Consider the following 27,336-nt stretch of genomic DNA (forward strand, 5'->3'; position numbering starts at 1 on the left):
TGTCATCCTGTCTGTATTTCCCTACAGGTTTTATGGGCTTAAATAAGCACCTGAATAAGCTTTTGAAACGTGTCAGATAATGTAATTTCACAACATTATTACGAGCTTGTTTCAGTTGGCATGTCATTCAACAAGCTGTTTGTATGGCTGTTTGCCTTTCTGGAGCATTTAAAAACTTGTTCTGAACTAAGACATAACCCTATTTGTAAGAGGAATAATCACTGAGTTGTTTTTACCAACTAACTTTGGATCAGAGATGTGTTGATTCCAGAGTATTTTCTTGATACTGGTCTGTGTTTCAGTGATTTGCTGTATGAGAATATTAATGGTGGAAATACTTCATATTTACTCAGTTGGGCAGACAAATGCCCTTCTTTAAGATTTCTTATTAATAGTTCTTTAGAAAGCCTTTTTTTTTTTGTTGTTGGCTAGGATTCATTTTTCCCCTCTCCCATTGGCCATTCCTAGGGAAACTTGTTTCCAACCTCAAGAATACTAGTTACATTGAAATGACATATGCTTAGTGTTTTTAAATCTGAAATATATCAGAGGCCAAAAGTTATTCATATTATATTTTCATTCCCTGACGTCAATTATATATTTTTGACTATTTTTTTAATCTATAAAATAGAAACTGCTTTAAAAAGCTAGCTACACTAGCTGAAAAGAGGGAAAAATACTACTGTGATGTTCCTCAGACTGCTACCAACTAATTTCATTTGAACATGGTTAGAAGACCTTGCAAACAGATAAAAGTGAGAAAAGAGGTGGTTTGGCAACTGATTTTTTTAAACTTCATTGGATGCAAGTACCAGATGAATGCTTAAAGAATTATCTGTAGCTCAGGCATGTCCCGAGTTATCTTTTGTAAGCATGGGGTGATAATTTAGAATAGTTTTGCCAAAGTAACAATCTGCTTGCCAGTGTGTCTCAAATTGTAGAAAGAGATTGGAGATACATAATTCCAGATTTTTTTTCCTTTGTAATCTTCCCTATTTTAGGCAATTTAATTAATTTGATTTTTAATTTAATTTTATTTTTAATTTATTTTGAATGCTACAGCTGACCTGCCTTATGTTGTGGGGACCGGAAAATCCAGATTTTGTGTGTGATTGTCTTCACTCCATAGTGGCTAGGTGAAGGAAAGGGTGGGTCTTAGACTTCTCATCTTAAATCAAAAGATTTGTACTATTCTGATGCTAAGAACATGTGGTGGCCACTTTGTGCACTGTAAGTGTAGATGCTGTTTGTGAAGATGGGACATGCTTCCACTTCATGTATTTTGTCTTCTATTAAACCAGCTTTTGATGGAAACCTGGTTGTGTCTGCTAAAGCAGCTCGTTCTGTGCGAGTGAAACTTCATCATGACTTGAAGGGAGCTGAGCAAGGTCAAATTTTTGTTTCCCTCATTTGTTATTTGCATTACAGTATATTTCCAAATACCTTAAATCTTGATTCTCTGTGTTATCCAATACAGCAGCTGTTTCAACCTTTCTGTCAGAAGGCCCCCATCAAACCAGTACTTCTGTGCTTTTTTGGCTGTACTGCATGAGATGTTGAAAAGAAATGTGCCTGTGACAAGTTAAAGTTTTTCTTACTTAACGTTGAGATTGTTATGGGAAGAAGAAGGGAGGCCATAAACATTTGTTTTATTATTTGGAAGGTCTCACGCTTTGCTGCATTGTTTAATAGAAGAAGGAAATTGTCTCCCTTCTGCTTGTATTTGTTCCAAGCATTTACAAAGTACCCTTTTAATCAGTTGTTAAAAGTTCATTGTAGAGATGTTTGAATGCTAGGAGATTCATGATAGGCAAAAACATAGTGTGTTGAGGCATATATATTTCATTTTTTACTGGAAATTAGTTATATGAAGCATGTTTAGTCTAATTAGATTAAAGTTATAAAGTACAAATACACATAGAAAGATTTTCCTGATGTGTGTTGGATGAGTACAGAAGGTTGGGGCTGTGCAGCATGACTAAAATAAAGTTGCCAGTGCTGCCAAAGATACCAGTGAGAGTGTTAAAGCTGGAATAGAGCACTGAGGTCTGGCCATGGCACATTTCTTTCTTTAACCTCGCTGACTCTTCATCCTGTCTGAGCACTCTTAGTCTTTCCTGTTAGCTTTGACTGAACTGTGCTCTTGCCTCTCTCTCTTTTGTCAGAAGCTCAGGCTTTCAGGCCCTATTTTCTGTTCTTTTTCTGCCTCGAGGGCTTCATTATTTCTCTCACGGTGCTCTTTGCTGTCTTTGTTCCTGTCTGGTTTTGTTGGTTTTTCAATTTTTTTTATTTCCCGCATCCTTCAGTTTCACACATTTCTGGGGGACCTCCTCCCCCACTAATTAAAGCAAACTATTTTCTACTCATCTTTTATGGTAATGAACTTTCAGCGTTTCCCAGCTCCCATGACTTTATTTTGCTTGTACATCAAGACAAAATTCAGGCATTTCACAGCCTTTCCCCACTTCATTTCAGTTTCCATTGTGGGAGCCCATTGCAAATAAGTGGGTTTGGCCACTTAAAGAACCACCGTCAAAGATATTAACAAAACCAGGTTTAAATATTAATTTCTGAAAGCAAGACCTAACAGAGTTTGGTAAGGGTCACTCTGTTGTTTAGTACACAAAAGAAACACACAGAGGAAAATTTGATTGGAATGATTTGCATGAAGACCAGGCATGCAAAGGGTATGAGAGACCCCTCTATTGAGTCACGAGGTTATGAGAGGAGCCCCTTGGCTTTCTAAATTCCTGATGAAGTCCAGGTGTGGCAGGGTCCAGTCATAGCTCCAGATCTGCTCAGTGGCAATCAGGGCCTGCCCTTGGAATGCAGGGACCCCATCTGTCCTGAGATTCCTTCTTGTCAGCAAATACAGCTCAGGTTAAAGAGGGGCTAAAATATGATAAGGAAAGGTTCAGTCCTCTGGGCCTTGCCATACCTAGAAGCACCAGAGAAGTGTACAGGGTTACTGTCTGCACAACAAGATAGACAGAAAGCTTTGCTTATGTGTAGACCAAACATGCCTGAACAACTAAAAATGGAATGTTTTTCCACTGCCTACAAGGGGATAAATTCTGGGGCTGAGGGATGGTGCCAAATACTTTCCTGCACTTGATGCATCAGCAGGGATCTGGCTGGTTCCCTTGCAAAAACAGAGCACGTGTTTGTGCACATTCAACATCCCCTCTGAGACAGTTTGCTCAAACTGCTCCTTAGGTTGTATTTGGCACCTGAAGCTTTTCACAGGAAAATACAACATACTCTTGGTGACATTCTGGGGAGGGACTCTGGAAGTCTGGAGGTTTTGATCCTAGGAAATGCAGTAGGTAAAATGGTGAGCAGGGGTTTACCCTAATAGGGAGCCTACACCTCACAGGGCAACTAATACAAGGTGTGCAGTACCCATAAAAGTCTGGTCCAGTTGGAGTGCCTTTAGAATCTGCCATTAGATGTGTATGGTATACAACAAACATTTCACATGCTATCCTTCATCATTTAGCAGAGATCAGGGAGTTTATGGATAGGAAAACAAAATAGAATGAGCTCTTTTAGTTAACCAAAATATTACCTTGTATATGTCGGTCTCTAGGCCATGGAAATGTCTTAGTTTAGGCTGCAGGTTTGTCACATTACCATTTCCTCTCCTCTTGAGGTATCTGAAAAGAGTTAAAAATAATAATTATGCATTTGTGACTATTTTTTTGGACACAGAATCAGCATATCAACAAAATGTTCAGATGTTCATGCCTGAGGTTGTGTCAGGGGATGTTTAGGGCAGATATTGGCAAAGGTTTTTCACCCAAAGAGTGGTTGGGCACTGAAACAGGCTCCCCAGGGCAGTGTCACAGCACTAATCCTGACAGTTCAAGAAGTGTTTGGAAAATGCTCTCAGGCACAAGGTGTGGTGTCTGCCATCTCCTAGGGATGGTGCTGTGCAGGACTTGATTATCCTTGTTGGTCCATTCCAACTCAGCCTATTCTGTGATTCTGTGTACTCTCTAGTGATTAAGTGCAGTCTTACTCCTGTGCTGAGAGCATTGTCAGGATCTCATTATTTTGAGGCATGTCAGCTCCATCTACACTGTTCCAATATTTTCATTAAGTTACTGATTTCAAGTGTGTATCATTCCTTTTAAATGGCATTTAGCAGTTGATAACCAGAAGAATCCTCATGGTCTTTTGGAAAGTTTGGCTGGTTTGTTTGGGATTAGAGTTTTGAGTTTACTGGGAATTTTTCTGAGAAAGTCACTTTAATATCAAAATTTGCCAATTTGTCAAAGCTTAAAATTTTGATGGCAGGGTACAAGTTTCAACAACTCTTATAGCTGTAAAAGTTCTTTTGGCTCCAGGTACAGTTCCTAGTCAAACACAACAGCCCAGTTTAGAGGTTTGGTGTAGATGCAGATTTGGGTTCCTCAGTCTCTGAAGGTGGTGGAGATAAGTCTCCTGTTCACACTATTTAAAAGATGCAGAAACTCAAGGACAGTCTGCATTTTATATACAACTCTTATTCCCATGCAATGGATGGCTTCTAATTCACATTATCCCGTAGACTGTGTTTTGGTTTTTGAGGGACTGACCTCCTTATTATCATTACATGTGTCTTTCAGTTCAAATCTGTGGTTTAAGTATTGGAACAGTTTAAAGATTGATAAAGAATTTTGATAATTTTTATTTTGAAGTGAAATATCTTGATAATAAAGCTAGAATTATAGCCTAAGGCTTAAATAAGATGTATTTGGGAAAATATGACTGTAATGTATCTCCACAGAGTTAACTAATTGGCAGAACAGTCTTGTAAACATCACACCAGGTTAATAAAAGGTTGTGCCAGTTTTAAGGTAGTGAAAGTGCCACTAAATAAAACTTTTAAGTAGAGTTTTTCAGCAGTCTGATGTGACACTTGGCAAAAAGCATCAGAGTACTGAGCCACTTTCTCAGGCTGAGAGATGAGCAAAGCCCTGGGAATGGGTATTTCTGGCACTTTGTGTCTCTCTTTGTTCCCGTGGCATTGTGAGATTTAGCAGTTTTGTATCTAACAGATATTTACTTTTTTTTTTCCCTTGCCTTTTGGCATTCTGTTTGTTATTAAACTGGTATTTTTTTCACTTATATCTTATCTTGTATATCTATTCACTTGTTCCTTATTGGTAGAAAGGGATTGGTAGGAATCAATGGGAAGTTACTAATTTCAGAGTTCCCACCTCTTTAAACTGTTTCAAACCAAGACACCTTGTTTGTAGCTCTCGGTGAGGCTGAAGCTCAAAAGCTGATCTGTGATTAATAACCACAAGTAGTTGGGGTAGCACTGGAGTTTAGGCTTTTCCCCATGTGTGTTCATGGTTACAATGCTGGATTCCAGAAAGATAGTTGTTTGGTGGCAAATAAGATTGTTCATCTTGGTTTGGAAAGTGGACAGGTGTTATAAGAAAGCTCTTAATCCATAATGCTATAGAACAGATCCTTTTGTGTGCAAAGGTTCCAGATCCAAATTTTCCCTTTGTTAAAAGTCACAAAACCCTTGAATTCTATTATTACTGAAGGGCATCCTAAAGGCTAAAACAATGTGGTAAAAGGGTATTGAAAGGAAAAAAAAAAATACTGAGAGCATGAGGAGCAAAGTAATATGGGAACTTGTCAGGATAGCAGTTGTAGGCACACAGTTTGTGGTAACTGGGAGTGGGGCTGCAGCAGAGCCTCATCCCCAGTGGGTACAGCTGTGAGAAGCAGGTGAGCAGCATTGACAGCAATGAGCCATGGAGTGCCCAGGTGCACTGACCAACCTCCACAGGGAACAGAGGGCACACAGGTGCAATGCATCAACATCAGGGGTATGAAAGGCTGGGCTGAAGGACAAGAAGGGTAAATGCTTGCAGCCTTCTGAAGGGACAAGATGTTTTTCTGTCTGGGAAGATGCCAGAAGCCTTCTGATGAGGTATGGTGTGACTCTCTATGGGAGAATGTTTAAAGCCTTCTAAAATTCTATGGTGATGCTCTGTGTGTTGTGACCATCTCATTTGTGACATGTGCTGTGACAAGCAGCCATGTCTAGTTTCTGAGACAGTGGAAAATTCAGGATTGGGGTGGGCAACCATGGTAGGAATTTGAGAAGATTGGTGCCCTTTAGGCACTGGGTGGAGCTCTGAAGTCTCCCTGGAGCCTTCTCTTCTCCAGGCGGAACAACAGCAGCTCTCAGCCTATCTCCATAGCAGAAGATCCAGCCCTTGGATCATTGCTGTGACCCTCCTCTGGAGCCACTCCAGCAGGTCCATGTTCTTATGCTGGGGACCCCAGATCTGGGTGCAGAATTACTTTTGGGTTCAGCTATGTGTTCATTCATCCCAGTTCCTCCCACAAGCCAGCCCAGGTGGGAGCAGAGCTTCCTCTACCCCACCCATCCTGTTCCCATCCCACCTTCAGCCCATCCCATGGTGCTTTTTTTCTGCTGCTTCCCGTGAACTGTTGGCTCCTGCCCTGCCCTGACTGCTGGCCCAGCCTGTGCACACCACACAGAGATCTGTTGCCAGCTCTCTGGAGTTTGAAGGAAAACTCAAATAAATCTCTGAATCGAAGTAAAGGTGTCTTGCAAACTTAACCTAATCCTTTTTAAAGCTGTATAAATGCAAAATTAAATCTATCATTTCATTTTCCTCTTAGGCTTTATTCCTAGTTTGTTTGAGAGAGCAAGTGAGTCTTTTAGGGCTTGTGGTACCTTGGTTCCCTTTTAGAATGGAGCAAATCTTAAGAGTTTTCCAGACAATTTTCTTTAAATACTGTGAGTTTTCATTCCCTTTTCATTTAAAATACTTCTACAATTTAATATTAAATGCTGGGTAACAAAACCCAGTAGCACTTCCAGTTGGAAAAAAATACGTTGTGTGTAACTCAGAGGAGGAATTCTGCTTGCAAAGTGATGATTTTCCTCTGAGGTGGATCAAACAGGTGCTCAGTCGGATGCAGGTGCTGAAGCACTTTTCTTGTGGCTTGAGTGTTTGATGGCAACAGCCTGAGATTTTAATAGCAGTGAGAAGGGATTTCCTACTAATTTTCCTCTCAGAACTTGTACAGTCTTTTCCAGCCTCATGTAGTCTTGTCTGTATCTTCTCCAAAACCTGTTTAATTTTTTTATACTTTTTTTTTTCCCCATTTGCAGAGAACAGGAGGGTGTTGGCTATTTTTTTCAAGTGCAGTGTATTCTTACTGGGGGGGGACTGGGTTTAGTTTTGCCTTCCCAGCATCAGCTGCACTGATGCTGGGAAGTTACTCTCTCTTATCCCAGTTACTCTCCAGGCTGGTATGTGCTACCCCAGTGGCAGCAATGGTAGATTGAACTGTGCCTGGGCTAGGTTGGGAGAGGAATAATCTGGATGCGTCCATGATTTTCCCTCCTGGGTGCCTGCAGCAGGCAGAGCTCTGCCCTTCCACTGATGCTGTCTGAGCCAGGAATGCTTGCAAAATCTCCACTCCTCTTTTGCACCATTCTGGTTTTTCCCTGGCAGAAGCAGGGCTAGTATCTCCAGGCCATGGGACATTGTGACACTGGGTGTTGCCATGGGACAGGTTGAGTCCTTGAGGGCATACACATGCTGGAGTGTCTCACTGAACTTGGGGCCCCTATTTGGAGATCAGCCGCAGGAGGCCATGAGATGACTGGAAAAAGGAATGTGGCATCTCCTAGTTCAAACAAACAGAAAACTTTATTTTGAGGGGTGAGGGGGGCGAGGACCAGGGACTGATGGTCCTCTGGTCCTGCTCTGGTTTTGAGGACGACTGTAGGGCTTTTTCTCTCGCCGTTGTTGCTGCCAGATGTGCCTCATACGAATTGGCCCAGGCTGGGGGTGGAGGAAGAGCCAGGGTGGTCTGTATGAGGCTGTTTGTCTCCTGGATGACTGAGAGTCCTGGGACAGCCTCGATGCCACCTGGCTGCTGGTGCTGAAGCTGCTGGTCTTGGCGCTCTGGGCTGGCACATCGTCCATCCTGCGGCGCTTTGCCAGCGGGCTCTCGGGTGCCTGTGGCTCTCTGGCTCCCTGTGGGTGGCCTCGCTTCAAGGCCTGCTTTCGGCAGGGCGAGCTGCAGCTCTTGCTGCTGCTGCTGACCGGCACCACGCCCTGGGACAGCCCTGACACCTCCTGAGTGGCGGTTCTGAGGCTGCTGGTCTCAGCACGCAGCAGTGGCACGCGGTTGAGCCGTATGGGTTTTCCTGTCTTGATGCCTGAGTCTTGCACTCGCTGTCTCCATGAACGGCGACGAGTCTTGTCCGGCCTGGGCTGTCCGGAGAGGCGGCTGCTGCTCTTTGCATCTGCCTCTGCCCGGTGACACAGTGTGCACATTGGAGAGAGAGAGAGGGCAGGTGGTGTGAGCACCTCTGCAGGGCTCAGGAAATGTCCCTGCAGGATTGCAGGATGTGTCCCTGCTGGGCTGGCTAAAGTGCAGGGGAAGCGCCATTGCCCACAGCCCAGCCTGGCTCCACTGGCCCATGAGAGAAGGGACCCTACTCTGGGGTCATTGTGCAGAGCTCCTGCTTCCCCTTTCTGCTGCTCTTGGCCACTCCCCCTCTGCCAGCCGTGGGGAGCTGTGGGGAGGGAGACTTGGCTCTCACCTCGCTCCTTCCCAGGAGGACGCTTCTCAGCAGCGTTCTGCTTCACCATTGTGGGTATGGAGGAATGCCTGGAGGGTCTGGGCCGCAACACTGTCGGCCTTTCTCCTCCTGACAAAGCGTACCAATCCTTCCTTGAGTGAAGAGAGATGCGTATGAACTGCCTCAGAGGCACCAAAACTCGCTCAGTAGTAGCCTTGGGCAAGCTCCTTCTCAGCGATCGTCTCCTCGACTCTGCAAGGTGTGTTGATGCACAGCAATCTTTACACCTTAGGCCTGGGTGATGATGTCGCGCCAGTCCCTGTGACCTCACAATCACTGATCTATGCGTGACCCGCTCTCCGGATTTGGGGAGGGTGTCCTTGTGGGTGCTGGCAGGGACTTTGTTGATGTCAGGCACGGCTATGGTGGGAAGAGCAGAAATGGGAACAGGTTCATCAGCAGGTTGATGGGCTTGAGTAGGCTTAGGTCTTATTACAGGTCATCAGTGATGATTGTCCCCCCATAAGACCCGGGGGGACTTGTCAAGCCTGAAGTATTTCCTTATTTTTAAGCCTCTTATGTTAAGAGAATTCAAAGTTGGTCCTTTGTTACATAGTTTTCTCAAGTCTGAATCTTAGAAAAATTGTCCAGTTAGACCAAGCTGAAAAGTAGTTTTTACTGTGGTAGGTTTAGAAATGGACAGAGATGTAGACTAAAAATCAGTAATTGCTAACAAAGGGTTATTATTATTATTATTATTAATTATTATTATTATTTTTTCTGTCATTACCAAAGAATTGTGGTTGTTGAATAGCTTAAATGTACAAAAAACCATGAAACTAAAGTTAAAGCAGGTTGTTACTTATAGTCTAATTCAGAGTCCTTTGAAATATGTTAGAAAGAAGCTTTGTCTTCAGTGCTCTTTGCATCCGACTTAATTCCAGAAATAGGAAACAATGTTTTGGTCAAGATTTTTGTTAATTTTTTTAACAATTTAATATGTGTCAAAAACTCCTGAGGATCACTACATTTTCCTGTGTAAAGATCTGTTGTATTTAAGTTTGTAAACCTGAGTACTAATGAAGACTAAACTATCCCATTTCAGTTACTTTTTGAAAAGACATATGTGAATGAAAGTAGATGAAATCTTTTTAACAATATGACTATATTCATGTGAGCATCTGAAAAAAAAAAGGGTTTTTTTTCTTATCTATTAGCTCACATAATTAGATGTCAGAGCTCTCTTGGAAAAAGAGCTATGGAAATAATAGAGTGAAGCTCATGTAAGGCAATGGTTGTAGTGCAAAGATGCCAGAGAATATAATAAAAAATATCTGTGGTGATCTAAATTTAGTATTATCAGAGTCTGGGGAAAACTATGGCTGAGAAATCATTAGGGCAAGAAAGAAGTTGAGTGCTGTGGAGAAGAGAGCTGATGCCAAGCTAAAGACATGGTTATTTACAGATGATTCAGATCTGTATAGTAGTTCAGAAAATTGCCCTCTAAAAATGGAAACCATCATCATATTCAACTTCACATGGAAGTGGGAAGACAGGAAACAAGAGCATGTGGACTGGCCTTTTGCCTCATGATGTCTAAGTATGTATAAATATCTATTTGCCAGTGGGCAACTGGGCTGTCTCTGTGTGGTGGGGATGATGGGGTAGAGTTTGTGGAAGGTGGCTGGGACAAACATTAGGAGAGCTAAAGGGCAGGCACCCATAGCCAAAGAATATGGTGATACATGTCTGTGATTTAAGGAATGAAACACTTGTGGTTTTGTGATGAAGAGTAAATTTTCTTAGTGTAAAATCATCTTGTTATTGCAGATTGTTGAATTTCAAGAAGTGTATGTAGCTGGAATGCAGCTCTCAATGTCAAAAGTTTGGAACATTTCAGAGCATGGACTGTTTTTAGGTCCATGGTTTTCATGTGCCTTCACTTGTAAGGGGTTTGTCTAAACCCCAGGTTCAGATAGTATCAAACTTGTTCCAGATGTCCTGCACTTTTGTTTTATGGGCACATGGGTCATAATAAAATTCTCTGTTGCTTTATGCCTTTTAACTGTTGTGGTTAGCCAAGGACATGATGGTGAAAGCATTTTCAAAACCAGGTGAAACTGTTATTATTTCGGAGGTTTTTCAGAAATATTTTCAATGATGCACATTATAGCATACAATCTGTGCATTGGAGTTTTGATTAACTTAAATAAGATCAAGTGAATATATCAGCAATCTTCTACATAATAGTTAATTTAAGAATTTTTTAAGTAGCTGTGTACTGCATGTGACTTTTAAATATCTTCAAATATTTGATGGCTGTTGCAATTGTTCTTTGACTCAGATGAAACTTTGAGAGACTTCAGTGTATGTGTTTTCTGATCTGAGCCTGAACTGTGGAAAAATGAAAGTCTGACCATGCCTGTACTTTGTGTGGAGTGTATTGAGTGGTTGCAAACTTCTTTGAAGTAATTGTTTTGGGGAACTAACTTTTCTTTGTATGTGAAAGTTACAGAAGAATCACAGAAAGCAAAGAAACTGTCTAACACATAAAAATTAAAAGCTAGCCCTATAAAGGGGTGAGAATTCACACATCTCTCACAGCTTTCAAGAAGTGAAGCTTTCTTTGGAGAAAGGGAACCAACACTAAGCTGTGCTTTTTTTAAGAAAAAATTTTCTTTCTTTTTATTTAATGTCTCTCTCCACATCTGTATACAATGTGTATTATTTAGCGAATTTTGTAGTCAAAACAGTAGATATTGCCCCCATTATCCTGCAGGTTTCTCCAAATTTATATAATCTTCAGTTGTTTTTTTCCTTTTAATATTATCTATTTATGGTTCACATGAAAAACCAGCCACTGGGGAGTTTTCAACATGGTTTTTATTATCTGGATAATGTCAGTGATGATGCACGGAAGCATAAAGGATCTTGAATTTTGTAAACAAAGGTAATTGTGCAGGAATCTTGATAACAAATTCTTGTTTTGACTAGTAAATGATAGGTTATTAAATTCATCGTCATAGTATCTAAAGCTTGCTCCAAAATGGGGTAATTTTTCATCTAAGAAGCACTTTGAAGTACACTCTGCATGTTTTTTTTTTTAAGTATCTCTTAACAACAGCAAGTTACAGCTGGGATGATATTTCACTGCTTTTTTAATAGTTCCTCTATGCAAAACCTGAGTGCTGTAGTTGAGCTGAGCCCTGTTTTGTTTGGAACCATTAGAATGTCCTTTTTTTGCTGCAAAAGAGAAACCATTACTTTCCATGGGAAGTCTGGGAAGCGACATCATTCCTGTAGTTGCTGACCTAGCCATTGCCATAGTTTCTCTTTTCCTGCTGCCTGGTGAGTCCCTTCTAGATGGGTTTGCAGCTTGAGAAAGATTAAATTGTTTAGGCAACTTTTGGAAAAACCAAAAGTGAGGTGGGAGAATTTTAAAACATTTTTAAATTTTTAAAACTTTTTAGTCAGAAAATGAGGTAGTTCACTTCTTTAGCAGTGGTCACCAAATGTCCTTTCATAGGTGATGTTGCATATTGCTTTTTGTTGCCTTCAAATATTATATGTTAATATTTATGCCCTGAGACAATTGCTTAAGGTTAATTGTAGCAAAGATTCCTGCAACTTTTAAAGGAATTATTAATAAACTGCTCAGCTACTAAATACTGTAATACATTGGTATTAGCTTTTACCTGTGTCTCTCATACCATATAAAATCCAATTTATTTTCACCAAAGCTAGACATACTTCACATTTAAATTTCTCTTTGTTTTCAGGTGATACGTAACAGATGGATATGCAGTACCGCACTAACATATCTGTACTGCTCAATCATGTTTGAAAGGTGGTGTGTGAAAAGAACATTAGGCATTTATTGCACATTCTCTTCACCTTTCTGTGGGGTTAAGAAAACTTGTTGAAAGAAGAGGACATTTTCTTCTGTTCTTTATATGGTTACCCAAAATCTAGCAGGGAATGAAGCCTAAGTAGTATGGGAGTGAGTGGAAATCTGATGGTAAGAGGTAGAATCTGATGTGGTCTTTCAACACTGCAAGGCATTTAACTAAGCTTCCCACCTGTGATGGGGGTGGCTCTTAAAAATCTGCTCCTTCTAGGAAAATGTTACAGCTCTGGGAATCAACTCTGTTCTCCTTTAACTGTAGCAGTTTACCAACCTGCAGTGTCCTAAATGTGTTGGAGCAGTTGGGGAAAACAGTCCCAAAGCAGGTGGACTTTGTGGAATTTGGGATGTTCATGTCCTGTTCAGGTCTCCTGGCCTGTCCCTGGGTAAGTCACTGTGTGCATCTGTGGTCATCTGATAATCTGCTCTTCTTTCACACCAGGAGAGGGGAGGAGACCACTGGAATGTGTTAAATAAAAATTTAAGCAGTCCAATGTTCAGAATTTATTTCTGAATTTCTGTGTTTCTGCTTGAACTTGGACTAAAGAACATTATTTTTTTGCCCCCACAATTTCCCACGAAGAGAAGGTGGAGAAATGACTAACTTTTAGAGAGATTTGGAAGTGGCTGTAGTAACAGAGATCATGTAAGCAGCTAGCAACACAGAAAGCTAGTTTATAAAATGAGCTTTCAGAATAAAATGAGGGAATTTACGTATAACATCTAGCCTTTTCTCAGGGCTCTTTCTGAATGCTGTCTTTGAATGACACTTACTTTGTCATAATGCAGGGTTAAAGAAAAAAATATCTGTTTGAACTTGGAAAAGGACAGAAGCTGATTTTTTTTTGTTTTATGTGGGCCACCCAAAGACACTAGAAAATAAAATTCCTGAACTATTGTCAGCTGAAGCAAAGTTCTGAGTCAGATAAATAACCTGAAAAATTTGCATTTTATTTGCAGAAGTTCCTCTAACATCTAAGCTATGTAGTAATCTCCTCAGATTCTTACGTAGGTTTCACAAAAATTCCATTGACAGTGTTCTCCCCAGACAGCCTTTGACAAGATCAAAGAAAGTTGACAGGCAGCAGATTCAAAACAAACTGAATCAGGTATTTCTCCACACAGTGAGAAATTTAAACTCTGCAGCTTATAGTTAGAAGATTATATGGATTCCAGGAGTTTACATGGCTTCAGTAATGCAGCTGTGAAAGAAAATCTCACTCAAAGCTATTAAAATCTGACTTCAGAGTTGATGCCACCTGGTTTATGTGTGGTCTAGAAGAAGAGGTGAGAATTTATTTCTTGAGCACTCAGTGGAGGATTCTTTATTATAGGAGTCATTCCTATTTTTAGGCTGTGCTTTTAAGAGGTATAAATTACAAATCTGCATTATTTACTGCTCTGTACTGTCAGCAGACTTGGTAGGAATTGATGCCAAGACAGCATGGTCTCTTAAGTTCCATGGAGCAATTGTTCTTTTCATTTTAAGACCAGTAACAGTTATTTGGCCTCTCTGTGGTGGGTCTCTGGAAGATCACTACCAAGTTTTGGAGGTGGTGGTAAATCAGGGGCTTGCAGAAGCTCCTCTTCTCTGCCATGAGATTTGTTGCAGATGACCTGCACAGGGTAGTTAAGGGCATATTTCCTTAATTCTTCACAGGTCCAGTGTTCAGCAAGTGATACTTATATAAACATTAAGAACTAAAAAAAAAAACCCAAAATGGTGTGGAACAAATATTTATGCTATCAGATGAAATCTTTGACTTCCCGAATTGAAGGAATTTACAAGTGCTGAGTTTTAAAAAAAACAATATTAGAAGAACATGGGGGTTGGTGTGTTTTCTATAAAACAATTACATTTCTAACTAGGTATATCCTCTCTCTTGTTCACACTTTTCTTGTTGCTGTTAAAGGACACAGAGATTTGCTTTAGCACCTGACACTGCCTTTCAAGCATTGCTTGCAGCCCCAGCTAGCTGAACAAACCAGCCTGCTGTCCAAGAATTTTGCTTACTCCTCATTTCCTTCTTCAAATTTAATTAGATCCAAGGAGTCTGAAGCTTGGAAATGAAAACAGCAACTTGTTTTGAGAAGGAGTAGAACATTTGCCCCCTCTCTGCCTTGTCCTGTGTCCAGGTTTCCCCTTGGCCATCAGTGGCCGTCCTCAGGCAGCCCTTTGCTGGCACTGTCCTGCTGGCCATGGCACACGGGTTCTCTTGGTGCCACCTGCACACATTCTGCAGGTACTGCCTCTCCTGGGGCTCAGCCTTGGAGAGCTGCCTTGCAATGAGACTTTAGTTTTCCTCTCCCAAGCAACTGCATTTGCCTCCAGCTGTGAGATGTGGGGCTTAGTTCTTGCTGAGTTCAAGGGAGGTGGAGTGGAAAGGTGCTTTTGCAGCACTTTTGTGCCTCTCCATGTTTTAGGTTGGCTGAGGTCTTACATAGATCTTGATTTAGACGTGATTCCTAGGTTTCCTCTAATTTACATGAAGCAGTATGTTTTTCCAAGGGGCAATCAGACAGGCAGGAGCCACTGCACTCCTGAGCATTTGCAGCTTCCTGGGATGCCGCTGTATCCTGCAACTGAGTGTGTGTTGAGGATGGGAAGCAGAAGGGGCATAAGTAGCACCCGTCTTTGCTGTTTACATAAATTCTCATGGCTGTCGATGTTCCTTGATAACTCCTTTATTCTGACTTTTGAGTATCATGTGTTGAGAATTAACATCTCACAGTTGACTTCTGCCTCCTTTCCTGCCACTGTTTGGTTTTTTTCCCATGTCATAGGACACAGGTAAACTAGAAATGTTGTGGTCAGATGTGCTGTGTGGCTGCTCTGTGCTCAGAGGAGCTCTCCTGGATGTACAGTTTAGCATCTCCCTCTTCAAAGGGCTGCCCAGCTTCCTCCTGTCCCATCTCATGGGTCCATCTTGAGGTGTCATACTTTTGGATGAAAGAAATAGTCATGATATGCTGAAAAGATAAGCAAGTATCTGGAAGTGTGATGGGCATTTATTTTGCTAGAGATGTTTTTGGAGACTTTGGGACAAATGTATGACATTTTGTTTTCACATGGGGAAAAGTCAATACTTGTATCTAATTGCATTATCATGCAATAGAATATCTGAGGTTGGAAGGGACCCATAAGAATAATTGAGTGCAATTCTAGGAGGAGGTTGATTAGAGGACTGGTTGCTTTGTGCTGCTCATTATAGAGTGTACAGATGGATACCTGTCTGGTTTCCTTGGCAAGGAGATAGCAATGTTTTCTGTGACACCTCCTTATGTGCACTACCAAAGTAGCTAAATCTGTGCAAGGAGGCACGTAGATATCTTTTAAAAATTCTCCTTGTTTTCCATGACCATATGGAAACTGTCAACCAGAGCAAAATCCCAGAGTCCATAACTTCTTATGGTGTTGAAACTTCTCTTTATTCCATGAAGGAATAGTCCTCATTCCAAGTAGGCCTGAGGACAGGAAGGCTCATCTTAGAATCATTTTAGCACCGTTAGTATTGTTTTAAGAGAACAGCCAGTTTTTCAGTTGTCCTTGTTAACACAAAGGTTTTCCTTTCTGTGTCTTTTTTTTTTTTTGTCTTTTTTTTTTTTTTTTTTTTTTTTTTCCTGAAAGATAAGAGTCAGGTATCAGCAAAGTGTGAATGTCTTTAGAAATGGAGTGTTGCCGAAGTAACTTACATGGTCTTTCATACTATAAATATTGCTTTTGGCAGATGAAGATATTTCCAAAGCAGCCTCAGAGCATAACGGCAGAGTTGCTGTCTCTAGAAGCCACCCCAATCCTGAAAATAAAACTGTTCCTGAATACCAGCTTTGGGAATCAGAAGCCTCTTGACAAATCATTCCTCTTGCCTCTTGAGTGACTTTTGCTGCCTGCTACCAGCAGAAAGCTTTTAAACATCCCCTGATTGAACCTCTGAGGCAGTATAGAGAGACATATGCATCAGATTTGGGTTTCCAAATTACTGATATTCACATTTAACCAAAACAGGCTTAATTCAATCTTGAAAAATGAACACAGTGGAGGATTTTTTTCTTGTGAGGTAATGTCTTTTCCAAGGTTACGCTTTGTGTGCGGAGCATTGAACGCTAACGCGTCCTGCCACAGCAGCGGGGCGAGCGTCTGTGTGCTGGAGAAATGCAGTCTGTGCCAGGTGCAGTATGGTATCCACCCTCTAAACTTTCCTCATCCCCACCCCAAGTTACAGCTTCTCCCTGTCCAGATGTGGGATAGGAGTGACTGGAAGGGAAGAAGTGGTGTGTGGTGAGCAGAATGGGTCCTGCTCTCTGCTGGCTGCAGCCAAAGTAAACAAAGCAGAGTAATTGCCACCGCAGGCATTTTACAGTAGATCTGCCTTTTTATTGATGTCGTTATTAAACTGCTACAAGTGTTGTAGGCTGCTGTTGGAGATGAAATCCCCCCTTCCCCCAGCTTCTCAGTTGCTGTCTGTCACTAAGTGCTATTAAGTTTATCATCTAGCAAAATCAGACAGTGCAGGAAGCGGTCTGAATGTTAATGTTGACCTATAATAGGTTTTAAATAGCTATAAAGAAAAATTAGGCTGCAGTGGGACAGGAAGGCTAGTTTACCTTAACATAAAATAAAGGAGGACATGTTGACCTGATTTACTTAAATGTAGCTATTATGTGCTCTTTAGGGAGGAAACTGGTGTACCAAAACTTACACAGACAGGAAAAATGTTCTTTACCTCACGCTGTACAAATGACATAAAGGCTCTTGCTTTAATTAACGAGTAAACCCATAGGTGCTGCATGTATATATTAATGCAGATGTCATCCTGGCTATTTTTACATTAACTCCTCCTAGAATAACCACAGAGATGTGAAAAAGACTGTTTTGAAATGTGCTACATCTTCTTTAGCTTTCAGCATGGTGCTTTTTTGCAACAAGTCCAATATGAGTTATATCCACAATGGAAATGTAAGGGTAATAAAAATGGATCATCTGTCATTTGGGATTTCCCAACTGTCTGGACTAGCCTAAAATTCTTACAAAAGTGTGTGGAAAAGCCATGCACGAGCCCAGCTCTCTCCATATTTGCTTCCAAGCTTCTCTCAGCCAGCAGCTCCCGACATTCTCTTCACGCCAGCATTTGAAATGCATCCCCATCAGAAAGAGGGTGGGTCTCCTCACGTGCAGGGAGACAGAAACAAACTCTGTGTGCAAGTCAGGAACAGGTCACAGGTAGATGATATGAGCCCAGTGCTGAAGGAAAATCGGTCTGTTTTTCTAGAAGTGCTCTGAAGTTTTGGAAGAGGTTGTGGTTTAGGGACGTGTTTGCTCAGAATCATCAGAAAGTGAAGCTGCAGTGTGTGAAAGGGATTGTTGGAGCCTGGGGGCTTCATGTGCCTCACATTGCTCCTTGGGCAGGTCTGAATTGGGATTGTCATAGGACCACCAGGATTCAGGGTGTGCCTTTGATCTCTTAAAGCTGGGGGCACTCGAGGCTGAGCCTGGATGTTTGCTTTGGTTGTGGTCTGCCTGAAAAAAAATATGATTTTAAGGCAGAATTTTAATTGCTCTTTTTCTACTTTTGGGAAATCAAAAACCTCTAGATCTAAAAGTTTAAGCACAGTTTTAATATATTTTATTAAGATCATTAAACAACTGAGCATTAAGTCATACTAGCCAGTCCTAATTCATTCTTTTGCCAGCTCTAAGAGTCCAAGTAATTGATTCATTTATTCTTTAAAATAATTAAGAGTTGTTCCGTGATACATTGGATGTATTGCTTGGGTCAGCCTCCTTAAAGGAAAATCAAAGTACTACCTACAGTCTCAAATGAAGCTTCCGAACCAATTTTAAGTATTCAGGATTGTGTTTTTCCTGAAAGATAAAGATTTTCACTCCCTATTGAACTTATCAGCATCATTCTTTTGCTGGCAGCATCTGGCATTACACACACCACCACCAACCTTCCCTGTTGTGGGTATCAAGGTGCAGAATTCAGTGTTTGTGTGCCAGGGTGAAAGTCAGGATCTGGTGGCACAAGGAGGCTGAACTTCTTATAATCCAAGGGGGTTGGACTGTCCCTTCTGGCCTGTGGAATAGGTGTAATGCCCTCAGATTTGTGTTCGGTCTCAATGCCCCACAGAGGGATACGGGAACTTGCTGAAGCCGTTCATCCAAGGGGCTGCACAGGGTCACGGAATATCCAGAGTTGGAAGGGACCCACAGGGATCATCGAGTGCAGCCCCTGGCCCTGTGCAGGACACCCCAAGAATCCCACCATGTGCCTGAGAGCATTGTCCAAACATTCCTCAAGATCTATCAGGCTGGTGCTGTGACACTGCCCTGGGGAGCCTGTTCAGTGCCCAGCCACCCTCTGGGGGAAGAACCTTTCCTTAATATCCACTCTAAACCTGCCCTGACACAACTTCAGGCCATTCCCTCAGCATGGTTTTGTTTCTGTGTTTAGTCTTGGTGAGTTCTTGAGACATCCATATTAATGATTAGACTCTAATTTATACTCTTAACATGAAATAAGAATTATGCAAAAATTGAGCATGGCTGCTTCCAGTTTTGTCTGACTTCTGAATTTGAAGACATTAAAAAAAGATTTTTGTGATTCTCTCTAGGCTTGCTGAATCTTCCCAGTGCTGTTTTTAGTGCTTTTTCCTCTGAGTTTTATATGAATAGTCATCCATATACACATAAAGAGCAAAGCCTACTGTCAGGCTGCACTGAGAAAGATGTATTTACAGTTGGATTGCAGTTTAAAATGTTTATTTGCTCTCTAACCCTTAGACAGACAGCAAGACCAGCTTTGCAGTAGGGTTGCTTTGTGAATAATGTTGACATACCATTGCCTTTTGCTTTATAAGCTTTAAAATGTTGGGATTTTTTCCAAGTACCAGCAAAATGAAAGCAAAAAAATGAAATAAAAATGAACTAAAATGGGACTAAAGAGAGTGGTATTTATTCAAAATGAGCCCTCTTGGTATTAAGAAACCTAAATTTTTTTTTAATTCAACTTAAAATGTTTGGGAAATAATTATTTCAAGTTGCAGGTTATATACTGTTAATTACTCATTAAGTGGTTCTTAGAGCAATGCCCATTTTTGTGATGGAGCACTGTTATAGGTTGGGATAATCCCTCCCAGCCCCTTAGTGGTGCTGCTTCAAGTGTCAAGAAAGCCTGGGAAATGGCAGAAGGAAATAAAGGGAGTCTGTGTGACAGAAGGAAAAATGGATGGGCAGAATTAGATTTGACCTGAATTCCCACATATATGGTCTGCAGTTAATGTAGTTTTGAAAAAATAAAACAGTGCCTAACTCTGACAATAGGTAAAATTCTGTTTTATTTTCCTTTGCAATGGAGTCAGGGAAAAGCCAAATTCCTCTGTTTATGTATCTGTATTACAATAATAGGAACTTTTGCATATTTCATATATCCACTAGGAAAAAAAAAAAAAACAGTAATAAAACGAACAATGATAAAATACTCCAGCAAGAAACATTATTTCTCAGTTACTTTTCTTGCCAGGTCTTTCAGGAGTGTACAAAATGTTTCTAGCTGAAATAAACAAATTAGAGTGTATAAATCAATTAGTTATAGGTCTTCTTCATTCCAAGAGCCCATTTCCAGTCTGAAATAAATTTAAATAACAGATCTGTGTATACTTTTGGTCACTAACTAACAATTTCACGTGCCAGCTGTTTACTTGTGATAATTAGAAGTGGCAATAACTTTCTGAATGCCATGTCTGTATGCAAGTGAGAATTTATGAACTTTTTTTCATTCTGAAGCTTATCAGTTTGCATTACTGTGTTTGATTTAATTTTCTTGAAGTTACAGTTGAGCAAGCACACCACCAACTCATGAAATACTGTTAGAACCAAAATGAAACAACCTGAAGTATCTTGGAGTTCATTGTGCAGTTTCTTCTAGAAGCTAGAAAGGATGAAACAAAGTCCTATGTTTTTTTCAATTTTTAAATATTAGGAATTCTCCTTCTTTGTGTGACTTAAATAGACATTGATGTGATAGAAAACTTTGCTACTTAGTTTAATAAGATTAGTTAAGATGAAAACTATTTTTGCATTTAGATTATATGCAATTCTAACTTTCTTGTGAACTGTAGGGAAAATGCTTGACTGGAATTGTTAATTTTACTGCAGCAGTGAAATTGAAATTAGGTAGTTCTTTAGGACACTTGAAAATTTTTATTATTTCAGTAGATAATATGAAATTTTAAGAAAGAATGTATCAAACTCAGATTTTGAAGGAGGAAAAAGAAAATGCAGAAGTCTTCAGCTAATAGCTGTTGCACAGGCCAGACATTTAATTGGCAAAAGTCTATTTTCAAAAGTTAGCAATTTTCTAAAATGCTATATCCACTGTGATGGATTTAGGGTAGAATATGAAAGGCTTCCTGGATCCAGCATACCTCCAGCTGTAGACATTCTTCAAGTTTGCAGGGAGGGAGGTCATTGCCCTTCAAAATTCCATGGAAAACTGAGCATGTCGTAGCCCCTTTGAGTAAAAAACTGTTTGAGGAGATGAAATTAGTGATAAAGTTTATGATTTTAGTATGTGCTGTCTTTTTCTAAGGGCGTAGAGGATAGAGCAAGCATTTAAAAGGAAAAAGAATTCTGGGTGTGCTGCTGAAGCTGCCTCTGCCTTACTCAGCCTCTGTGACAGAAAAATGTGCCTCCCCTTTCCACAGCAGAGGCTTCCCTTTTCTGTTCCCAAATTGTGGAATCCTGAACGTGGGATGGAAAGTGAGGTCAAATCAAGGAACAAATTAGGCTGGGAGGGGAAGTTGACTGGTCCAAGCTAGTCACAGCAGAACTTTCTTCGTTGTAAATGCAACTTAGAAGTCAGTTGAGGTTTCTGGGGCCTTTCCCAAGCAATTCTTGAATAGCTCCAAGGATGGTGATCCCATAGCAAAGCAACTTGTTCCAGGGTGTGACCACCCTTTCTGTAAGAGCTGGTTTTATTCCCCCCCCAACCCCTAATAGTAATTTTCCATTTACCTCTTGTGCTGTTTGTGCTTTGTCCCTTGTCCTCTCAGGGGAGTTTGTCCCTGTTTCCTCGTGCCTGGTGCACTCCTTTGGCTGCCACGTGACTGTGCTTGTAGTGCATTCCCTTCTGCCTGCCTGCCTTGGAAAGGATGCTGAAGATTTAGGGAGTTGTGTCTCCTGAAACTCCCTAAATTGTCTGCACAGTGTTTCGAACATCTGCACTGCTTCACGAGTGCAGATTATTTAGCTGCTGTGCCAGTTGCCCTGCTGTGAAAATTTGATATTGCTCTTGAACAGTTATTCCTCAGAAAAGAATTCCTGGGCTAAGGTGAGATGGGAAGGAAGGTAACATGCCTTCCTGTGTACGATGGAATGCATGCAGCAGCAGCCACATGAATTGCATCAGCATTGTGTACATTGCTGCTCTGTAAATTATTTTACACCTCCATCCCAAATCTGCCATACCTCCTGAGCTGCTGCTGAATTTTTTCCAGTTATCCAGAACTTTGTTACTTAAAGTACCCAAGTTGTAAAAAAAGGCTGTAAAATTCAGGCTTAATAAAGAATTACATAAATAAGGAGTAGTGAAAGGTGCCTGAAACTTGATATTCAGGCTAGACACTGGAAAAGATGCTGGAATTCAGTTTGGTAATGAATTTGTGAACAGAGATTAGTAAAATAATTTCCCAGACACTCTGGGAAAGCAAACCCATTTAGCCATTAGAGTGTTATGGCTGCTGAAATAAAAACATGGATGTCAGTGACTGGAAAAACAACTTTTTTTCATGGTAATGATTTGAATGCTAGAGCTGTTCAATATGCATGATCTATGTGAAAAGGTGGAATGTTAGTTTCTCATTGCCTCTGCATTGTTGACAAGTTAATTAAGCTGCAATGCCCTTCTTCTGTGATGGTAGCAGATATGAGAGCACTTGAAAGCCTTTTGCCAGACCGTAACAACTGAAGCCAATAGTTACAATCACTGTATACAGGCCTTCTCCTGCGTCAGAACATTATTTTGTATCAGAAGTTCAGTAGTGAATTCAGTCTCTTTATGTTGTATTTGTATACAAATATCCAAAATCATGAAAGGAACTGTGACTTGCTCAAAAGCCTTGAGCTGACTTTACTGCTACAGGGTATTGAAAAATCAGAATTTTCAGTGTGTGAATAACTCTGATGTTTTAATATAGTTTTATTTTCAGAAACTGAAAAGAGAAGTCATTACTATGTTCTGATCTACTAACTTATTAATATGTTTGTTTTTGTTGTGCTTGCATACTGACCAGGAGTAATACTGATGTTCTACCAATTCTAATAGGTGGAACTTCCAATGTCTGAGACAGGAAAAATAAAATCAGGAAAAACTAACAAAAAAACCCCAATGAAAATATTTATTTCACAGGAGGAATCTTAACCCTCCTATCCTCATCAGCTCAGAATCTGGGAGGCTCTTTAAGCATGGTTACACCCAGGCCTTCTGCATTTCTGCCTCTCAAGTGTATGGAGGAGTTAACACAGGTGTTCAGCACCCCTGTGTCCTGGTTTAGGGCACTTTTTGAAATCCTTCTGAATAGAAAAGTAAAGCTAGCTGGTATGGTTTCTTCTGTGTCAGCATGAAAGATGTTGGATGTGATTTCTATATTAATCTACAGTTAAGAGACTGGGTTTTTCTTATTAGCATTTGGAGTCTGTGATCTGGCCATGCCTCCCATTGAAGAATTAAAGGTATGTTATGACTCATCTCCATTTCCCTTTCATAGGAGTTTCTTGATAGATAATACTCTATGTTCCTCCTTAGTACCTTAATGTATTCCTTACATTCTTTGATTTATGAACAGGAGCAATCAAAATGCTCATTCCCTAATTTTTCACAAGTATGGGCAGCACATATATGTCTTTCTGATAGAGCTTCATTAAACATCTTGATTTTACTTCTTGAGGGTTTTATTCTAAAATTAACGTCTGGGTTTGAAAACATGTGATCAGCAGCCAAAAAATCTGTTTTGCTATCTGGACAAAATAATTCAAACCTGAAATATCACAGTTGAAATAGTGTACTTGTGTCTTCTCACTATCTGGAGAGTCAAATCCTGGCTTTAGGCAGAAGGAAAATTAATTTGCTCTTTTCACAAATTTGTCACATAATTTGATATGATTACCCAGTATTTTTCAGTAGAAGACTTGCAGTGGCACTGTTCACCTTTAGGGCTAAAATCAGAGCAGGTTGATATCTACTGGCAGATTTTTGAGGTATGCCAGTTACCCCTTCCTTACTATTTCTGGCTTCAGAACAGATAGGGTTTTTTTTCCCCTGTCAAATGTAAAAGAAATTTAAATACAGTGCTGAAGTCACTGGATCTGTGCCAGCCTGACAGCAGCTGAAGACCTGGCATAGATTTTACCTAGAAATGCAAGAAATACGCAAGAAGACAGGACTTGTATCGCTAAATATAGGCTGCCCTGAGAGCTCTAGGCCCAAATTTCTGTTAAGACTATCTACCAAAAGTAACAGAATGTAATATTTTTAACCAAAATTATCCACTGCAATCAGTGAAGTTTTGTAATGTTCAAGAAACACAGGAGCAAAGATGTTTTATTTTCTGTTCTCTTAAGATAAATGTCTTGAAAGAGGAGCATAGCTCCTAGGAGCAAACTATCTGTAGATATATATTAAATAAGCTGGCATGTGGAAAGAACTATGCCTCTGAGACATACTGCAGGCATTCACAAGTGCGTAAAACATTTTCAGCTTGTGCACAGATAGACATGATTTGTAAATGCTGAGGTACTGAAATAACAGTATTTTCATTATAGACAGTTTTATCGCATCCCTTTACATAAAATTGAAAAAACAAGTGCTAATGTTGAAACTGGCTATTAACCAAAATGTGTGCTGTCAAATTAAATGTTCCCATCTGAGATGATAAATGGAGACTACATGGCTATAATCTGTGGCTTATGAAAAATAATTCTCTGACATCTGGCTCTAACATCTGGTTTTATAATTGATGCTCTAAAGCAAATGGAATACGTATTTTAAGGGTTTGTTTTTAATTAGTGTTCAGCAGCCTGTATTTCTGCATTGTGTAACTATCACACACCTACAAAAGGCTGAAAAAAATGCCTTCAATTCATACCAAGGCTTGAAGATAACAAACTCTATAAATGGTAGTGCTTTACCATTTAATGCTGAGCAGCACCAAACAGCCTCTAGGGAGAAAGAGGGGGAGAGTGGGTGGTTTTAGCACTTGTTCAGTGCCCACCCAAACAATACTTTAGGGAATGTTCTTTTTCTGCTCAGGATTAAAGAAAAATGGGCCTCATGATTACCAGTTGTTACTGTTACTGTTTTGTTTCTCTGTTAAAAACAATAAGGACGCTTGTGTCAGTATTTTGTCCATGTCCCTTAGCAGTAAGATACTCCCATTTTTGTTCTGCCTTTCTCCTGCCAGTGATTTTAAAATTGTGAGCTGCTTTAAAGATTCAAAATGGTCTTGCATCTTGACAGTGCTTGCATGCAGGAATACCTTTTCTCTGGTTCATTATCACTGCATCTGAAGGTAAATGGAAGAATAAAAATAGATCTAATTTATACTTGATGTACATCTCTTCCACATATGTTTTCTGTACAGGACACCTAGTTTACCTGTTTGTTTCTCATCTGATAGCAAATGAAGGCTTAGAAGAAGTTGAACTTGTGTTACTGTGTTCAGACCTATGAGGTGGTGATGTTTATAACAGACATTTTATTGCTGAATCAGTATGGGATCAATGAAAAGTCTACATTTCTTATCAATATTGGCATCCTTTAAATAACCATTTTCTCCTTTTAACCAGTGTTTTGAAAACTTTCAGCAACTATGTTTTTATACAGCTCAGGCTCAGCCTGTGCTATAAATTTTACTGGTTTTGGGTATATTAAGTGGAAACTGGGAAGTCCTCCCTCCCAGTACTAAGATCTTGTTGCCAGCAGAACTCCTTGGGTAGCTGCACCTCAGCAGTGAAATAAGTCCTGTTGCTACCTTTGTTTACATCTTTATGACTGCTGTAGCTACTCCACAAGGAAATCTCCTGGCATGGATTTGTTGGCTAACTCATTCTATAACATTGATACACCTCAGCCCATCCTGTTTCCAGCCATAAAAATGGCCACAAGCTCAATGTGTGTTAAAACTGCCATGGTAACTCACACTGACAGACATGAGAATTAGAGATCAGAAAGCTTCTGTCTCTTCCTCTTTGAATTCCTCTTCTTTGAATGTTTATTTGATCATGTATTGAAAAGCTTAGTTTTTTTAAAAACTACACTGGGTTATACTGAGATTTATCTCATAAAAGTCCACATGGCTGCTAGTTGTGGATTTATGGGGAGTAGCTTGATACTGAGGAAGACCAGTAAGTAGAGTTAAGAAAAGAGATGGACAGGACAGAGATGGGGATTTGGTTTCAGGGTGGCTGTTCAGTCGTTTTGTTTTGTTTTTTTTTTTTTTTCTGACAAGTCCTTCCCCAACTCCACAAACCAGCCCAACAAATCTGCAAGGTTCTCATGATTTTCACCAAATGTTGTGTTTCTCCTAAGAATGATTTATATCCTTTGAGTTTTCCAATGATTATGCTTTCCACTTGTTGACTTTTATAGTTTTGGCTTCTTCAGTGCACCTAAAAGTAGGGCTGGAAAAAAGGGGATGGTTTCAGAGAGTTTAACAAGGAAAGTGCTCTGTTGTGCTGCCAGCGGCTCTGAATAGTAGATATTGTTTCCCAGCTGTATGAAATATATACATTTTATTTTACAGTACACAAAGAGAAATTTTGCATAGCTTTGCAGACAGACCAATTAAATGCAGCTCAGACTTGCTGGGTCAAGGACTGAGGTTACATGTTACTGTCAAAGTCTTACTGGGATTGACAAAAGCACTTCCTGAAGTTTTCTTTCTACTAAGGAAAGAAAACCCTTCCCTGAACCAATTGCAGTTGATTTTCTTTGCATTTATCACTGTGATTATTTTGGATGACTTTTAAATATCCTTCAAAACACAGAAGCTGATGCCTTGTCTCAAGGCAGAACTGGGTATTGTAAGGTGAAGGGGAAGAAGCCCTTTAATTGGTAATTCTATAACAATTTGCCTATAGGCAACTCGTTATTAGTCCTCATTTCTTAGAGGTGATTGGAGAATGCAGAATAGAAAGCTGCTCACTTCTTCCCCTCCCCCCCCCGCCCCCAGAGAGTATGTGTTTTGTTTTGTTTAAAAATTCAGCAAAAAGGTGTCCTTATTCTACACAGATTGTTTCTGAAAGATCACCTTTGCTAGGATTATTGCAGAACGTGCACCTTTTAAAATGATTCTGTTTTGTGGGTATATCACAGGCTATCCAAGGTAACAGGGTCTTTCCAGTAAATTTTAGCAAGAAACTTCTGAAAGAGGAATCAGGTTGTCATCAAATGAACAGTGCAGCTTCTTTTAATGGAGTGTTGCCTTCAGTTGTAGGGGTACAGTATAATGTCCACTGAGTGGTTGTCTTCACTGCTGCGAAGACACAGGCTAAAGGAAATAGATCTATTTTCCCTGATAAAGTGATTACAAATTTCAAAATTTGAAATACTAACTTTAATAAGTACAATAGGTGAAGTATATGCTGCAGGAAGAACTGCATTTCAGGTGCATTGAAAGATATTTCTAATCTGCATGCACTCATCTGCAGTTTTTGGTCATGATTTCTATTTCTCTGGTTAATGTAAAATCTCTTTTTTCCCAGTCTGATTTTCAATCCAAAGTGTAGCTGACTATAAATTTTGGGGAGTCTCATTTGCTTACAGCTCATGTAATACACAGCCAATGCAAAAGGAAA

At 40.2% G+C, this 27,336-nt stretch overlaps 1 protein-coding gene and 2 long non-coding RNA genes across 4 annotated transcripts; 2 read left to right on the forward strand and 1 right to left on the reverse strand.

The window, feature by feature from the left end:
- Nucleotides 1–7,678: 7,678 nt before the first annotated feature.
- Nucleotides 7,679–9,081, reverse strand: LOC128806223 (uncharacterized). The gene is made up of 3 exons (XM_053975636.1): nt 9,075–9,081; nt 8,600–8,998; nt 7,679–8,305 (listed from the first exon to the last, which is right to left on the reverse strand). The coding sequence occupies exons 1-3, from the start codon at nt 9,079–9,081 to the stop codon at nt 7,698–7,700; spliced, it is 1,014 nt and encodes a 337-aa protein (XP_053831611.1). The 3' UTR covers nt 7,679–7,697.
- Nucleotides 9,082–9,660: 579 nt separating this feature from the next.
- Nucleotides 9,661–12,425, forward strand: LOC128806270 (uncharacterized). 2 transcript variants are annotated; one of them, XR_008436751.1, is made up of 4 exons: nt 9,661–10,178; nt 10,409–11,528; nt 11,744–11,926; nt 12,358–12,425. It is a non-coding gene; the product is annotated as an uncharacterized LOC128806270 (long non-coding RNA). The 2 variants fall into 2 exon arrangements; XR_008436750.1 differs by having other exon boundaries at nt 11,744–12,419.
- A 17-nt stretch (nt 12,426–12,442) lies between these two features.
- Nucleotides 12,443–12,985, forward strand: LOC128806271 (uncharacterized). Its single transcript, XR_008436752.1, has 2 exons — nt 12,443–12,596; nt 12,745–12,985. It is a non-coding gene; the product is annotated as an uncharacterized LOC128806271 (long non-coding RNA).
- The last annotated feature ends 14,351 nt before the right edge of the window (nt 12,986–27,336 follow it).

This window comes from Vidua macroura, chromosome 4 (assembly GCF_024509145.1).
Source record: "Vidua macroura isolate BioBank_ID:100142 chromosome 4, ASM2450914v1, whole genome shotgun sequence".
Taxonomy (NCBI): Eukaryota; Metazoa; Chordata; class Aves; order Passeriformes; family Viduidae; genus Vidua; species Vidua macroura.